The sequence below is a fragment of the Artemia sp. Qi Xiang Cuo genome, chromosome 1 (genome assembly GCF_049724085.1).
Source record: "Artemia sp. Qi Xiang Cuo chromosome 1, ASM4972408v1, whole genome shotgun sequence".
In the NCBI taxonomy this organism is placed as follows: domain Eukaryota; kingdom Metazoa; phylum Arthropoda; class Branchiopoda; order Anostraca; family Artemiidae; genus Artemia; species Artemia sp. Qi Xiang Cuo.
The window spans coordinates 75,309,888-75,328,575 of record NC_142794.1 but is presented as its reverse complement, the minus strand read 5'-3'; the positions used below and the strand labels follow the sequence as shown (position 1 = coordinate 75,328,575).

At 35.3% G+C, this 18,688-nt stretch overlaps 1 protein-coding gene across 1 annotated transcript; it reads left to right on the top strand.

The window, feature by feature from the left end:
* The first annotated feature begins 14,770 nt into the window (after positions 1–14,770).
* Positions 14,771–17,006, top strand: LOC148956730 (uncharacterized). Its single transcript, XM_089096235.1, has one exon. The coding sequence runs from the start codon at positions 14,787–14,789 to the stop codon at positions 16,941–16,943; it is 2,157 nt and encodes a 718-aa protein (XP_088952361.1). The 5' UTR covers positions 14,771–14,786; the 3' UTR covers positions 16,944–17,006.
* Positions 17,007–18,688: the final 1,682 nt, after the last annotated feature.

The following is an 18,688-nucleotide window of genomic DNA, read 5'->3' as shown; positions in this document are numbered from 1 at the left end:
TATAAAAATAAAAACATCCCTTCCATAAAAACCTAAAATACCCCCTGGGCATAACTTATAACCCTTGCCCCTAATCTCTGGGTTTTTTTTCAACCCCTAAAGCCTTGTTATGTGATATTTAGACTATTTTGAATAGAATGGCTATCAAAATTTCTTTTAGATGCATTTCGGGACAATACGACGTGTTTCGGGGGGGGGAGTTAGCTGCCCCCCGATCGCTTTGACTCTTAAAAAGATCTCTAGAACGTCTGATTACCATACCAATAACCCCGTTTTTCAGTTTTTACGACAACGCTTTATATAAAACATTATATTTAATAGCGCGTAGGGAAGGGGGGGGCATTCGCCCTCCAATCGCTTTTTACTATTAATAAGGGCACTAGCCCTCTCAATTCCCAAGTGAATGAGACCTTTTTGTCTTTTCTGCGACAACGGTTTATGTAAAATCCTTGTATGCTCGCAGGACATAACTCACACCCTTTGCCCGGGGGCTGTGGGGGTTTTTCATCTTCAAGGACATAATTTCTGGAAGTTGGAACTACGTTGAACGAAATGGCTTTCTCAAAATTTTGTTTGAATGTGTTTGGGAATTTGTCAGATTTGGTTACTTTTTATGTTGAATCCCTTAAGGTTTCTTTTCTTTCTCATCTTTATTTGGGTTTATGAATCACCTATTATTATACATAAAATATGAATGAGGAAACTCCCCTCAAGTGATAAATACAAAAACAAAGCCCTTACAAAGTAAATCAAATCTTGTACCTGTTACTTGTTAAAGCATTAACCTCTGTTCTTTACGCTAACTAGTGAATATGATAAAAAAAAGTTTTCTATTGTCAATAGCCAGCCGAAATTGATCAGCAATTCCTTTGAATGGCTCGTTATTATTGGGTAAAGGTATTAATTTCGAATGAAAAAATGTCATATTAATGTAATTATGGTATGACATATTTTCTTTGTATTAATGCATATTAGTGTAAGATGAAAGCAGGAAGGCTCTTAGTTAAATGAGAGAATGGATTATAATCTACCCCCTTTCTGAATCGAACTATTTTTACAACTTTTAACCTAACTTTGTCGTTTTGTCGAACGTGCGCCTCACTACAAAATAAATTTGCGTGTGCGTGCCTAGACTGGGCAGCTGTGATAATTGTGCGACATACGCCATTTTTGTAACTTTTCAGAAGAGCCAAAAAATAGAAAAAAGTTTGTTGGCTGTGGAGGCTCTGAAGGATGAGACTAATGAGGATAAAGGGAATATATTCTAAACCAAATTTTATGCTCTTTCCTTTGGTATAAATTAAATTTAAATATTCCGAGCGAATTCAAAATTATTCATTTTATGATGTGTATTCCTCTTTCCTGTAGATAGTTTTATTTCTTTTTCCTATAGATGATTGGTATCCTCTTTTGTCAAGAATATTCTGAGCGAATTGAAAATTATCCATTTTTGGCGAATGTCTCCTTTTTCCTTGACAAAAAAGAAGACAAATGCTATTTTAGCTTCATAAGATAATCATCTGTTGTCAAAACTTGTGTATGTATCTTTTTTATCTTCTTAACGGTAAAGGATAGGACAACTCTGACTGCACCATTCGATTCCTCGCGCTGAGTTTACCCACTACATATGCATAACTCATTTTCGACCAAAATGGCATGTGTCACAATTTAAATTATCACAGCCGAGGGGCCAGGTAGGTGTGCAGGAATCTATTCAGAAAAATATTATTGAAAAGCTGAGCAAATTTGGGAGAATGAATAACGTAAGCTATATAAAAACTAGGGAAAAATTAAAGTCGAACCCCTTGTTTATATATCTGTCGCGGTTCGTAATATTTTACAAATAAAATCTATTCTTAAGGCATTCAGCACTCAGGGGTTATGAACCCTCATGCCAAGTCTAGATGTTTTCCATGTACAATTTTTCCATGTTTTCATTTTATTTCACACAATTCTCCTACTTTTTCTTATGAGAAGGATCTGTGCCTGCCCCGTCTCCAAACTATGTCCACCTGACTAAATTTTTACGTACAAATATATTTTGGCTATATATATATATATATATATATATATATATATATATATATATATATATATATATATATATATATATATATATATATATATATATATATATATATATATATATATATATATATATATACCCCCCCCCTTTCTGACATCCTCTTTCCTCGAAACGCATACAACTGTAATTGTGAGATAGCTATCATATTACCTATAGTCCATTAATCATACAAAATGTCTATGGGGTGGACACAACCCTCCGGAGCCCAGGCATGGTGATCGGATGGAGCTAATTTGATTGGAGGGCAATCAGACACCCTCAAGCAAATCATTCCCGAAGACACATCCGATCGGAATTTTAAGAGACCAATTTTGTTCAAAATTGTTGAAAGGTTCAGTAATTATGTCTTAGGAGATGTTAACCTCCCCACAACCCTCAGTGGAAGCTAGACAATGCAAATGTAATTCATTTTAGCTGTAAGTTAGGAAATTCGTTCATTGTTTACATATAGTATTGTATTGAGAAAGGTATGCTTGTTTGAACTTCTTATTTCTTAAATAGAAAAACTCAAAAACACTCTAAAGTACTCTTTATATTAACCAATACTACAACTGGGTCAAACAAAATCGAAGTGTAATTAATTAAAACAAATATTTTTCAAAAGAGGATTTATTATTGGAAAACAGAGGAGTGTTTGATCTTGCGTGACTTTTTTTATACCCCCTTCTCGATACCTAGCGCTTTACGCTACAGTTTGACTGTTTGTCCCTTTTTTTTCAGAGCGACTTTGAAACACAAGGGCCGTTAAATTAAAATAAGACTCTTTTTTTAAAAGTGCTAAACAAAAAAATTTGTATGGGGAGTGGGGTGTTTGGGGAGGAGGGCAGCCCCTTCATATGCAGAATGGTTTATGTTGGTTTTGGGTTTTGTTTTTGCTCCCTACTTTATTTTAAGATTTTTTTTTTTTTTTTTTATTTAAACAAAACACTCGACTCTCTATATTAATTCCAGTGATATGAATTTCATTATGCTCTGATTCAGCGAATCAGAGAACTCTATTACGGATTTACTGCGAAATAAAGATGATATGGATTAGATCTTGTAAGCCCGTATCCAGGGGGGGGTACCCGGTTTGACCCCCCCCCCCGAAATTTTTGACCGAGTCGAAAATTAGTAAAACCTTAGTAAAAATCAGTAAAATTAGCCGAAAACCGAGTCGAAAATTAGTAACCCCCCCCCCCCCCCGAACAAAAATCCTGGATCCGCTCTTGAGATCTTGTCTGTGAATAGGGAAAGCATAAAATACGTATTATGCCCAGTATAAGAAAAAAATTGTTCATTCAGTTTTTTATACCATGTCGTTTCCTTGAACCACGCGGGATTGAACCAGAGAACTCTCGAATACAAAGTCTCGGCTTGTTCCACTACGCCGGTACAAGGTGATTGATTATTTCATTTTAGGAGACAGTGATGTAAACTGGTCGTAAATAAATATGTATGGTCTTGCTCTTGTATTTAGAGGAGTCACCAGGGCTCGTTTATTTTGCTTATCACCTTTGTGCCGCATTAAGCCAGTAAAAAGAAGTGGGTGTATCCATAAATTAACTCTAGTGGGGAGGGGCTAGGAAGCTAAGATGAAACAATTTTTTATGGAGGGAGTTCTCTTGCCCTTATTGTTTTTTTCGACTGTGCTGGGATTGGAGTCCTCCTATAAAGGTTAATAGTTTCTTAAACCACATTATACGTCAAAAGTAGGGGGGGGCTATATATATACGTCAAAAGTCAAAAAAGGGGGGGGGGGCTATATATATATATATATATATATATATATATATATATATATATATATATATATATATATATATATATATATATATATATATATATATCTTCCTCTCTTTCTCTATCTTTCATCCAAAACATGCTTTAGGTTATTGTCAAAACTGCTAGTAATCCCCAACTGCTTAGAAAAAAAATACAATGGAATGGATTGTAGGAAGACTAACTAGTGTTAGTCTCTTTAGAGTATAACTCTTTTGATGTTTCCCTTTGTTTTACTGCACCAAAACTGTATTCATACCACATTACAACAGTGTATTCAGCAGTAACTCAAGTCCTCACCTAGTGAGTGCATGCTATGAAAACAATCCCCAAAAAATGGAATGATATTAACAAATATAATTAAATAGCTGTAAAGCAGTAAATTTTAAAACTAATTTAAGAATTGGAAATTAGGGGAAAATCATATACCGAATTAAACACATTGTAACATATTACGTTTCAAGACCTGGTAAAATATAACCAATACAAATATAACAGGCAAATTTAGTAAACAATATAATAGGAAAAGCCCAAATGAATTATAATATCCCAAGTCAAAAAAGGAAGCCAAATTTATAATGGCACTGCATGCTGCTTCCTTTTGTTTTTCTTGCTCCAAAGCTCTGTCAAAGGCAGTCAATATTGATTTTCTAATTTTCCAGGAAACGTTCCCTATCTGCCAGGTTGTCATAGCAACGACACTGCACCTAGATGTTTTCCATTTGTTATTAAGAACCAATGTCGGAGAATTTTTAATAATAAAAAAGGATAGCAACCATCTAAGATGATAGAATGTTTGAATGAAAATGTTTTCTTTAAATACCATAAAGCCATTTTTATTATAGGACAGTAAAAGATTTATTGACCGGACATTACGTAATAATGTCACTAAGGTTATAACAGCGGTGGTGTCAGCTTACAAAATTGCATGGGGATGTATTTTTCAAAATCTAGGGGATACAATTACGTGTGTTTTTTGTTTTGTTTTCTTTTAAGACAAAAAAGGTGTTTTTCAAGGGGAAAAACTCAGTCTAGGGAAAGGTGGGGGGGGGGGTGTGTAAAAAACCTTTTCTCCTGCCAAAAAAAAAACTATGATCACCGGTGGAAGTATTTGTAAAAGAAATATGTTGCACCCTAAGTTTCTTCCACCCAGTTTACATTGCAATAGTTATGCAAGCAAAAGCCTTCCTGTCTACCCTGAGTACTTTGTAAGAGCACCTATAATCACTCTTCTAAAGAAAGAGAGAGACAGCACCTTGATTATTATTAAGGTGTCTTCACATTGGCATATAAAACCTTTCATATGAGCATGATTAAACACTTTCGTTTCCTTAAGTAAGCACTTAAAAACATAGAAAATGTTGAACTTCAACAACGTGCATAAACATGCTTAATGGAAAGCAAAAAAACTTTAAACAAAATACAAAAATATTTACAAATTACTAAAATATTTTACGCCTGACTTAAATTTTTCGCGCGGTATTAAAGTCCCTCTGTTTAAAAATCGGCAAAGGAAGAACAATGCTTGGGAAATATTTTCTGATGCAGCTCACTTGTAACCAGTGCTTCCATTCCAGTAATGTGGGAATAATTTAAGCGCGAAAAAGAGTAGAATTATAGTAGGACACAATCTGGAAGTAAGTATGTTATCGTTCTTACTATTTGAACAGGAATTTAAAAAAAAAAATGATTCTTACGCTATATTACCAGTGTTTCCACTTTGAGTTTTTTCAATCCCAAAAGGCTGGTGGAAAATCCCTCAAAATCCCTATTTTCAATACCAAGATCCCAAAAAGTTTCCCCATTTTCTGACTTCTTTCCAAGTTACAATTACAGGCTTATTAGGCTGAATATTAACAGAATTTGTTCAAGACGACTTATTTTGCAACTCAAGACCTTTTACGTGTACCAAAATATCTACTTCTGACGTTTAAAACAATGCTTTGTATTTATCGACTAGTTAAGTTCGGTTTTGATTATAAATTCCGGGTCCAGATCTCAAATTCTTGACCACATGTATAAATTTTATTCATTTGTTTTTCTTTGCCATTATATTTTCCTTCTCTATTACTACATTTGCAACACCCTCGTTTTTATTTGAATTGGTACGAAGGATTGGTACGAATGATATCCCACCGGTCGCTTTTTCACGGATTAATTTTGTTTTGTATTTTTTTTATATTGGGTTGTTAATTTAAAGCAGAGTATAGTAGCAAAAATGAATCATTTAAAGCTTGATTTAAGGACAACGCCTGCATTTTGATCTTTTGAATTATTCGATTTTAACTAGTGTAGGTCTTGGCTACTACCTGCTACCTGCCTCCCAGTTTTCCAGAAAATGCCGAATTTAGACGCACTTTAATTTGTATTCAAAAAAAATTAACGAGAATTGCCAAATAATAAGATTTAAGAGAAAACACCAAATACTAAGATTAATACCCCGAGTCAGAATTGTCGTTGTCATCCCCATCGTCTTTCCTAATGCCTAAAAAAGTGACGCAATCAGACGCAATTGTACCGGGTTTCACGGACTTCATTTTTTTTCTTTAAACTCTCGGTGAACGTAAGGGGGGAGGGGGCTTTACGCCTTATCTCACACTTGACAGAAATCGTCGCAGCCAGAGTTACTTTTTTGAGCCCATTCCTCTTTTCATTTTTTACTGTTTTCAGAACGCTGAAAAGTCTTCCCACAACTACATTTGAGCCTGGAAGTCCAAAAATGAACCGAATGACATAAAGAACGCTAGTTAACTTTAGCACTCCACTTGGCGTCTTGATGGATGCCACCCAGTTCCAAAAATCAAATATTCAGTCCTTCCCTGTTGGTTATTTTGTTTCAAATTTCGCCGGTCTATCCAAGTCCGACAAAAACAAGAACGTTTGTCAATCGCTTTTGCCGAAATCCCGCCGTTGTATCCAAAATTCCTATTTCCGTAACAAAAATCCGTAGGCTCGGCAAGGAAAAAAAAATGAAAAATCGAAATTTAAAGTAGAAATAAAGTACTAAAGTAGGTCTAGAAATATTAGAGGAGAAGCATACAAAATAAAGTACTCTACTCTAAAATATAGTAGAAATGGAAGCACTGCTTGTAACGTCTAAAAGAAATTAGGAAAGTGTCAATTATGACAATAATAACAGGAAACTTTTCATCTTGTTTCTTTTTTCTGAATAATTAATTTAAAAACTTTTTCCACAAATCAAGCTTTTCAAAAAATGTTAAGAACTCCATGAAGTCAAAAATGAGCAGAAATAATGTCAAATAATCTTCCAACTTCCAAGCGTAAAACTTACACAAATCACTATCAATAAATAAATGAAACCCATAACGAACAGAAATTACAATAAATAACTGAGCCAAATTCTAAACAAGCAAAACTTGACATAAGTAGGGCTGACAACCACCATGCCTTCTCAAGAGCAGAACATAATTTGCACTATAGCCTGAAAAAAAAATACATTTTAAAAATATTCAATTTTTTTTACTTTAATAAATTAAAAATTATTAAGACTTTAAGGAATAAATGCCAGTATTAGTATATTAAACATACAATCCATGATCATTTCATTTTTTTTTTTAGTAAAGTTCACATTATGTTCTGGTCTTGAGAGGACATTGGTATTGTCAGCCCTACTCATGTTAATTCTTGCTCGTTTAGAGTATAACTCGTTTTTTTTTATTGTAATTTCTATTGCTTTTGAGTTTCCTTTATTTATTAATGGTGATTTATGGTAGTCTTATGCTTGGAAAGTTGTTTGATTTTATTTCTGATCATTTTTGGTTTAATGGAACTCTACTTTCCTTTGAAAAACTTGTTCTGCGGAAAAAGTTTTTTAAATTAATTTTTGTTCTTTTTTTAATGACATAGTCTTTTTCATGGGAATTTTTTTTATACCTATCTTTTTTTCTGTAAGAATTCAAAGTTTTGCTTGCTGTTTGAATGTTGGAGGAATCTTTCCAACCTTTTTTTTATCCTGACAAAAATAGTAGTGTTTAATTTAATTTTAAACTTCCTCAAGTTAACCTGAATAAAATACAACTTAATAACATTCCCCCAAAAAATTATAAATGCTGTTTGACAACCTAGATAGATTTACACTCTTTTGATTTATTTAAATTGTAAGAGCAGAAATAGTAATAGTAATAGCCCTGAAAGTTTCAACTAATACCTCTAGTCGTTCGATGTTGCTGAGGTGCCTTACTGGCAACCATACACAAAGTGGCTTTTGATTTAGTTTTAAAGCAGCATTTAGTTTTAAAGCATAATGAGATAAATGCTTAACTCTGGTGGAGGGGGAGGAGGCTGACTCACGCAATATATCCCTAGAGCCGTAGTTACTGGACCGCTCTACTATGCTGAACTCAAAATTTGGAGGTTGTCTCAAAATGTTTATTGAATGTGTTTGGAAAATTAATAGGCTTGGAAGAAGGGCTGCTTGGCCTCTAATCTCTTTTACTCTTAAAAGGGACACAATAGCTTTTAATTTTTAATCAAATTAGCTCCTTTAAAAGTTTGAATGATATTTCAGTAGATTGTGTCGTCTGGATACTACGATGGTCATAGAAAGCACTGAATCGTGTCAAGGCCAGGGCCAACGAACTCTATGAAGGCCAGTCAGCTTTGATAAATTTGACTTTTGAAGGCCAACGAACTCTATGAAGGCCAGGTAGCTTTTGAGAAACCTGTGACCTCTATCAAGGCCAGGCGCTCGACTCTTTTGAGGAGCAATGAACTCTGAACAAACCCAGGCAATGCGGTTTTACCTTTCTTGATGTTATTGTGAAACCGATTGCATAAAGATATAAAATGTTCGCAGAAGATTTTCTGATGATTTCAGAAATATTTGACTGGTGTAGTTTTGATGGTATTGCGAAACTGATCATTAAGTGGATATAAAGTTGGATTTTAAATGTTTCATATTAAAAGGACACCGAGAATAGAATTTTAGAACAGAATCCTAAGAAATCTAGAACAATCCAAAGAAATCAATAAGTGAGGGGGTAATGGATTTGACAACGTGCATAGGGGGTAGGCTATACTATTGGAGTTACCGTAAATACTTCTTACAATTTACAAAATACGTTTTGTGCTCTGTTTTACACAAAAAGTTCAATGAAGAGAAATCCAGCAGTGAGAGGGCTATGGATTTGGTGATGCCCATAGTGGGTATACTATCGGAGCCACTACAAAAAGTCGTGTACATTTTAGGCGATAATACGACAACACTTAGTTATAGATATCTCAACCTCCAAAGACCCCAATAACACCCCTCCCCCTCTCAACTCTCCCCTCTCCATTTTTAGTTTTTTTTTAACTTTTATTTTTTATTTTTTATATTTATTTAACATGGAAGTTTTTCTACCTGTTTTTTAATGTCTTAAAATTACATGGAATATACTTAAAAGAAAAACAAATCACATTTAATATTTTCAAAGTACAAAATGAGACTGATATAAATTCAAGTCGGAAGAACAAGTGTGCTTCGCGGCTAATGTGAATATAGCGTATATACAGAGACTTGAAGATGAATTAAATGCGCTGCCAAATATATTGAAGAGGACAATTTATAGAAAACAGTCTGTATTTGGTAGTGAGAGTGTTAAAATGGATAGATTTGAGAAACAGAACATCTTCCGTAATCTAGCAAAATTGAAAAAGTGGTTAATTTTAGATGATGACTTTCTGGAATAATCTCTTCAAAGAAAAGATATTTTCTGGAGAAATACGTAACAATATAATTGGAACCGATTCCCCTTCTTTGAACTATTTTATGAAACTTTGTCAACGTGGTCCCCAGGCTTTTACTCGATTTACAGATATATTGATTGAGACAAAATGATACAGTGGTTTTTCTCTTAACCACTACATAGACGGCCATTTTGTAACGCTCCTACTAGGCATTTTTCTTGTTTGAGAGTCAGTTTGTTTATGGAAGTGAGAGTGTCAACACCAAAAAAAAGTTTTACACATGCCCATTATGCTTGTATACTTTGGGCAGCTGGTCATCCTGTGAGAATTGTACTTTTGCTGATGACTGTAATGAAAAGTTCAAGCCGTGTCAGCCCCACTACAGGAGGTATAACCGTCCGTATGTGAGATATATCCCAAGAAATATTACGTTCGAAGCTATGTTTGCTGACTTTCAAGAAAAGTTTCCCGAGCAGCGTTGTAGTCAGAGTTCTTACCTTCGAGTTTTGCAAGAAATGAACATATCAAACAAGATGCAAAGGTCAGATATATGTGAAATCTGTGACTTGTTCAAAATAAAGGAATCCAGGCAAGGTGTGTCAGACGAAGAAAGGGAGAAGCAACAGGAGCATTTAAACCAGGCAGAAAAAGCTAGGCATCCCCTAGCTTTGTCTGCCTTTGTCTAGAACTTGACAAAGATCCTGAGCACCCACACGGTAAGGAGAAGGCAGTGTTTATAGTTGATATGCAAAAAGTCCTAATTCTTCCCATACAGCCATCAGTTGAAGAATCGCATTTCACAAGCAGGCTAATGTGTTTCAATGAAACTTTTGTTCCACCGGTTTCTAGTGCTCGCACCGGCTCATCACCAGAAGTGGCATACTGAGTAGTATGGCACGAAGCAACATATGGTAGAACCGGGGATGCTGTCGCCTCTGCTTTTTTTGGTCTTGTGGATGAGTTACGGGATACAAAAGAATTTATGTTCTGGGCCGATAACTGCTCGTCACACAACAAGAACTGGATAATCTTTTCCATGTTTGTGCTCATTGTAAACGAAGCATGGGGTCCAGAGAAGATCTCCATCAAGTTCCTGACAAAGGGACACACACACATGGCAGCTGACAGCTTGCATGGAGTGATAGAGAAGAAAATCCGCGCGAAGCAGGTTGTTGAGGACTTTCCCGAGTTGAAAAAGGTTATGCAGGATTCCAGACAAAATACCAGAGTTAAAGAGCTCCAAATAAGCGATTTCTACGAATGGAAGACTGAGACGTCTGGGACAAAGTTAGTTGATATTCAACTTAGAGAGATCGTACAGGCAAGTTTCATAAAGAAAGATTCGAAACTATATTATCGATATGATTTTGACGACGAACTGAAAGCTGTAGATTTTCTGACAGTGAAAGCCAAAAGTGCTTTAGGCAAAGGTTTGCCTAAGAAGCTGTCGGTCCCAAGGGGGATTTCAATAGACAAAAAAAACATCCTGATGAAACTTGTACCCCACATTGCAGACACACGGAAAAGGTCTTTCTGGAAGAACATTCATACAGCCAACGTGCAAGTCTTGGCTGACGAATTCGAGGGCTGTGAACCAGAAGACGAGTAAAAACACGTAGACTTTTTTTCTTTTTTTATAATATAAATAAATATCATCTTTGTTACCTTTATAAACTAAACGAATTCAATGTTGTGGAAACGCTTGTGCCGTAGGTTGACTTGATCTTGACGTATTCCTCTGAGATGAGCTTTTTCCCGCAGTAGAAACTATCGAAGACCAAGACAAAACTACAGCCTGAAAACAAGGTTATTCTACATCATGACTTAGCTGATGTTGCTGGCAAGTAAATACGCTCATTGGAAACTGCGTTTCACTTTGATTTAAAGTCGTTTTGTAAAACGGTAATCTCGTTTTTCTTATGGAATTTTACTATGGCGCTCTTGCAGATACCGCCTTTTGTTGAAGCAAAAGTAGGTTAAAAGGCGATATCTGCACTCAACTCGAGAACGAAAAAGAATTGTCTAGTTTTTCCTTAATAAACAAATTTGTCTTGCTCTGAAACCTAGATTTGATGTATTTTTTTGCAAAACAGGCACCTCCTATCATGTTTTCTAAGGCGTCAAACTTTTTTTTTTTTTTTTTCGTTCTCCTGTAAAATTGAGTTTATGTCAGATATTGCCTTTTATTGACGGCAGCCGAGTTGCCTTCCAATCACTTTCGACTATTAAAAAGGACACTAGCCATTTAAATTTCCAATCGAATGATCCCTTTTGAAGCTTCTACGACAGCGCTTTCTATAAATCCTTATATGCCCCCAGGGCATAACTTAAACGCCGTGCCCTCAGGTCTGTGGAGGGGGGGGGGGGTTGTCATCTTAAAAGACCTAGTTTCCAGAATTTTCAAATACGTTGAACAAAATGGCTATCTCAAATTTTTATAGGATGTGTTTGGGGAAAAGGTGGGCGTTAGAAGGGGGTTAGTTGCCCTCCAATCACTTTCGAATATTAAAAAGGGCACTATCCATTTGGATTGTCAATCGAATGAGCCCTTTTTGAAGTTTTTACGACACAGCTTTCTAAAAAAAGCTTATATGCCCCCAGGGCATAACTTACACCCATTGCCCTGAGGGCTGTGGGGGGAGTATCCTCCTCACAAACATAATTTTTTTGTGAGAATCTCCTCCTTAGAACAGAATGGCTATCTCTAAATTTTTATTGGATGTGTTTTGGGAGATGTATAGTGTCGAAGGGGTCTTCGTTGCCTTCCAGTCACTTTTGACCCTTAAAAAGGGTTATAGAGGTCTCGATTTCAAATCAAATGAGCCCCCTTTGAAGTTTATACGTCGACCCCTTCCACATGAAGTGCCTCTGGGAAAAAAAATAAATAAATAATAAAACATTGGAGCCGTATGGCCTTTACTATAGGCAAAGCTATAGCGTTGCCTCTGATCAGTGAAACTTCTTTATTCATAAAGTTGTTGGATTATTTACGGCTTTAAACGACAGCTACGGCTTAATTTTCACAGAAAATGCCTTTGCTGGAAAAGGCATTTTCAGAAAAGGAAATGCCTTTTATGAACTTTTTCGGTAAAGCTCATTGGTGACATGCCAATTTTATCTTATCAGAAAAAGCAACATTTTTTGTTTAATCACACAATGTTTTGCTTTTCACAAAATCTTGATCCCTACCAGGGAATAAATAGAATAACATTTGGCTTCTCTCGTTTTTTTTTTACGAACGTTTTAGTAACCTTATGTCTTTCACTTTGTAAAAAAACAGAAAAACTAATTTTTGTAGGCTCACCTCTATTCTTTTGTATGCCTGCAGGTGTTAAGTTTCCTATATTTTACTCGTATGTAAAGCTTTAACTTGTACGCATCTTACGACCTTTTTTAAACCAATACAAAACGATATATGTGTTGTAACAATCATGTTGACAAAAAAGACTATACACAATACAAAACTACCAGAGACAGAGCTGACGTAGGCTTTTCTAGTGTATCCTTACAATGTCCAAAAGAGCTAGACTTTAAGCCCACTTCCATCGAAAATATAGTTACATCTTCTCCTTTTGTACCACAGTCTTTTGTATTTAGATTTAAATATGAATACGAAGAAATTTAACAACCCCGGTGAATTACGCGAGACAATTAGAACTATTTATGCGCTCAGTGTGAAGCTGCCATGGCTTCTTTTAAAAACTTGGTCAGAAGCACAAGAATACAAGTGATGGTAACTTCTGCAAAAAGCAAAATTATTGTGATAAACGTATTTTGTGTAACGTGCGTCCACTTTAAGCAGTGACCCTTGAGCCTCGTATTAACCCCTTAACTCTTGAGATGTCTTCCAAAAGGGAGCTAACACAACTTTTGATGCTTACCATTTCTCAAGTCTTTTTTAATCAGTTTTATGTCCTTTTCTTAGATTGAGTTACAGTAATGGGTGCCGGCCGGAAATTTCCCCGGGGTGGGGTCCGCAAGTGCTACTTTGAGCTTTGTCATGGTTAGTAGGCGTTTGTGAAGACGCTAGTCCAGGAGTTTCAGTCGGGAGGAGAGGGGTAGCAACTGATCCCCTATATTTTATGGTCCTTGTTGTTTCTGGGAATGCTCTTTATACATATTTCATTAAGAAATTGAAAACACAGATTTATCCCACTTGATTTAATTTTTTAATGTGTCTTCATTAAAAAAAAAATTCCCCCCTTCTATATTCCCGTGAATTGAAGCCCCTGCTTAAGTCTCATCTAAAGCAGCGTAACTTTTTTCTTTATTGAGCTATAATCGTTCATAATTGAAATTTAAAAAGATTGTTTTCATTTAATCCTTACAAAAAACATATAGCTTGCTCAAATTTATTGTGATTCGGTTGCTTAAGAAAAATGATGCTATTTTTGGCTTAAAAATAGAAACTTCCTAATAATTGTTATTTATTTATACTGTCGCTGTAAATAGTGGAGTTCAAAGTAGAAAAGAAAAACGAACAAACATAGTAAAAAATTACGATAAAACCCACATTCAACATAATGAAATGTGGGCATTAATATTTCACTGCCGCCAAACTTAAAGGTTGTAATTGAAATTTTCGCAATTGTGAGATCTTGGCCTAAACCGTTTGCTAAGCTGTTCTCAAAGAGAGAGTCAGCTGGGCAATGTGGATCAGGAGGATCAAAATATGATTTAATGTACAATTTCCTCCCGATCCTCCCTTTGGGAACAGGTTTGAAAATGTTATTTTGGAACTGTTTTAGGAGTTTGGAAGTTTCAAATAAAAAACCACAAAAGCGATGATTCCTTAGTATCTGGTCGCTCTTATCTTGGCATGTTTGTTTCTAATGACTTACGATGAATAACTGTCTAAGTTTGATGAAATAACTTAACACTTTAGGCCTTTCCAAAGACTAGGACAAAATACTCATTTGGCTTAACACCACAGAGCTGTTACTATGGGAGTAAAACAATAAAGGAGTTTTCTCACTCTAGCATCTATGTATATAATTGGCTAATACCCGTAACTCTCAGCTCTGAAAACAGATCCGATGTGCTATACAATGAGTACCTGAAGCTATTCTATCAAGGTTCTCGTGATGCATTCAGTATGTTCCTGATGTAAAAAAAAAGAGTTTGTGCTAATCTTTGTTATAGCTAGTTTACAAATGTTTATAAGATTATTTTACTCTTTCAGGAGGAGCCATTGCGACTTTTTTATCGGATTTATCAAATCAAATGTTACGAAATTCCAGAGCCCTCTCCAATGAAAGTGGAACGTCAAGAGGATAAAGCCGTCGAAGCGACTGGAGAAAAAAGTGCTGAAATCAGTGATAAAATGCTTGTTAAAATGTCCTCCTCTGATGCTAATCTAAATGAGAGGCGTGGCATCAAACGACTTGTGCTGGAAACTTGTAACACAATGCCGAAGACAGATGTGAATATCATGTACAAGAAGAAACGTCTAAAGGAAACTAGTCAAAGTGAAAGGCTTAAATTGGTCGCAAAAGTGAAATCAGAAAAATATGATGGACATTCTGAATTGGGAACAAATGATATCTCTTATTCATTTAACAATGGCGTAGGAAATAAGCCCGAGACATCGTCATCTGAAAAATGTCCGAATCATAAGAATTTGACCTCAGTCCCTGTAAAAAAGTCAAGCGTGAAATTAAAAAAGGACGAAAATTCTCATTTGCACGAAGCAAACCATGACCTAACCCCTCTGCGGCCTGATAGCTTGTCCTTACCTCCAATTTCACGAATCGATCCCAAATCACCAACAAAATCTCCAATTAGAACAAAGAAAAAAAGTGTTAGTTTGAAGAAAGAAGGGGAAAATAATTTAAAGCATAATGAAATTGATTCGGGTAACTTGTTGAATTCCAATAAAACACTGTCAAATATAATTGGAAAAGGAGACAAGATAAATATTTTCAGAAATGTAGAAAAAGGAATTTCTGTGGCTAAAAAAACATCAATTGGAACTGGCAAAATTAATCAAAGTATTTCAACAAGTCGTTCCGAGGTAAAGGAGGGAAATGAGCCGAAAAGAGTAGAAATAAACTCTGACACGGCCTTGACTGAAATTAAAGAAACAGTAATTTTGAAAGAGTCTTCTTCCATACAGTTGTCTGATAAAGAACAGGTTATTGGAACTGGAGCAGCACAACTTGATGATGGAACTACTAAAGACCATTCAACCCTATCTGTTAACCAGGGTGTTATTACAACGTCATCTGAGAGTGGAGAGAAGATAAGAAGTGGCTTGGATTTTAAACCTGACAAGTCTGAAGATGAGCCACCTTCAAAGAAAAGAAAAGCCTCTAGCGGTGGAATTATAAAACTAATGCCAAATCTGATTGCAATATCTGAAATATCAACACCGCTTATTTCACGCAGTATACAAACTACAAGTGGTTGCAAAAAGACAGAAATCAAACCATTCGAAGATCTCAAAGGCGATGAATCTGGGAAGCTTCTTCTGAAACAAAGTGGTTCATTATCTCAATTATCTACTCCAGTTCTTGACTTGTCAGATAAAACACCAAGGTCAATTTGGAATCTTTGTTCTGGAAGTCTTAGTGCTAGTAACTCTCATAAAAAAAGGTCTCCGTCCCCTCCAGTAGCGACTACTCCTTCGAAAGTACCTGCTGTTACTATAACAGAGAAAGGATCTACTCTAGAATCATCTGCAATCACAAAAATACAGAAAGAACCTTATCAACCTGAAAACCCCGTTTTGTCCCAATTTGGTAATAGTCGAATACAACCATATAACAATTCGAATTCGCATCATCCAAACACAGTTCAAAATCAAATGCTTCAGTCAATGGCACTTGTTCAAAGGCAACATATGCACCAGTGGCAAGCTGCTATGTACGCAGCTTCTGCTGCTAAACAATCAATTCCTGCAAACTCACCCTTGACAAATCCTGCTGAATTTGAAAGGGTAAGAAACATGCTGACATGGAACGCTCTCGCTCAGTTACAAAGCCATAGATCGCCTACTGCAGTCACACAAGAAACTTCTCGTATTTCGTCTAGTTCACCCTCTGGTCACATATCAAATATGACCAAATCGAAAGCTCATTCTAACATATCAAGTAATGATTCGTTGAGCATGAATTTTCGGCACTTGGTTCAATCGCAACAAACACGAGCTCCATCAATGCAAAATCCAAGAATGGGTTTGAACTCGAGCGTTCGTGAAATCCCTAACCCCTCTCTTTTGCAGCAAAGAAGACAAACGCAGCTATTACATACAAGTGTTTCTCAAGATAGTGTCAAAAGTGCGGCCCCTGAGACTCCAAGCCCGAAACAATTTATGGAGACCAAACTTGCTGCAAATAAAGAATTAACGGTTAGCATAGTCAGTTTAAGAGATAAAGCGAAGAAAAAATTTGAAGCGAAACATGATTGAGTTTGATTGTTATAATATTCGTGTGATTCCAGATTTTGCTTAGCGGTCAGAAACAATAAACTGTTTTATCGAAGAATTAATTATCACTAACTTTTAAGTTATTCTTTCTTTTAAGCGTTCAGTTTTTGACTAGTGCAGCCCTTTAGACTCCAAGCCCGAAACAATTTATGGAGACCAAACTTGTTGCAAATAAAGAATTAACGGTTAGCATAGTCAGTTTAAGAGATAAAGCGAAGAAAAAAATTGAAGCGAAACATGATTGAGTTTGATTGTTATAATATTCGTGTGATTCCAGATTTTGCTTAGTGGTCAGAAACAATAAACTGTTTTATCGAAGAATTAATTATCATTAACTTTTAAGGTATTCTTTCTTTTAAGCATTCAGTTTTTGCCTAGTACTTTATTTGCTTTGTAAATGTCCATTTTCTTTTTCAAATATCTGGTTTGGATGACTGAATCAAGCTTGAACTCTTGTTTAGCATGAACGATTTATTGATAAAACAAAACTACGACCCTGATCAGTCACCTTAACGCAAAAATAAATCGAAAGCAACGTCAAGAAACAACATAATCTTCAGACATAAGGAAAGATTGGACCAGAAAACAATAGTATAAGTGGGGAAAAACAGAGCAGGCCACCCTAGGGCGATTATAGTAAAAAATCAAAACCCGAGCCAACGGATAGAAGAGTCCAATGTGTCAGTTTAATCAAGAATGAATTAAAAGTAACACTAAGCTACACAAATATCTTTAAAGAGAAAAAAGGCCAGACGAGAAAATAAAATACAGGCTGAAGGAAAAAAGCAAAGTAGGCTAACCGAGGATGATTTTTCAAAACTGAAACTGAGCATTTATAAAACTGAATTAGAAATCTATTTATAATTAAAAATTTCTTCTAATAATACTCAATGTCCTTTTTTATGAAACTTTAAGTGCAGTCATATAAATTTTATTGATCCTGAGTGGTATTTGTCAACATCTAACGCGATTAGGTGTTTTAAAAATCAAATAAAAACACTGTTATTGTTTAAAACGATTTTGTACAAAGTCGGATTGTTTTTCATTGTTTTAAATTCTTTTCAAGCCCGATTTCATAGGAACATTTCACACCATATTAGTAGGCTTGACAGTGACAATTTATTTCCTGAATTTAGAAAAATTATCCAGAATGGTAATTTGTTGATCCTGTATAGTAATTATCAGCATCTAGTGTGATTGGGTGTTTTAAAATCAAACAAAAACGCTTTTATTGTATAGAACAAAATTGCATCTCATTTAAAATTGTTGTCAAGCCCTTTTTCCTAGGTACATTTCACACCGTAATGTCAGTAACAATTTATTTCCTGAAATTGAACAATTATCCTGAATGGTAATTATCAACATCTAGTGTGATTAGGTGTTTTAAAATCGAAAAAAAAACACTTTTTTTTTTGTTTAAAACAAAATTGCACAGAATCTGACTGTTTTTGATTTTCTAAAATTGTTTCCAAGCCTGATTTCCTCTGCGCGTTTCACACCTTAATTTTAGGCTTGACACCAAAAATTTATTTCCGGCATATAAACAATTATCCTGAATAGCGATTTGTTAATCCTGAATGGTGATTATCAACATATAATGTGATTAAGTATTTTAAGTTGAAACTTCAAACCCCCAAAGATCAAAATCTTGGGGGGTGGCTATTAATTTGTTGTTTTTGTTCAACTTTATCAAAACCAAGGTATCGAAAGAGGCATTTTTAGTCAAA

What these genes read in the sequence shown, in the direction of transcription:
- LOC148956730 (XM_089096235.1), top strand. Translation starts at nt 14,787, where the DNA reads ATGAAAGTGGAACGTCAAGAGGATAAAGCCGTCGAAGCGACTGGAGAA.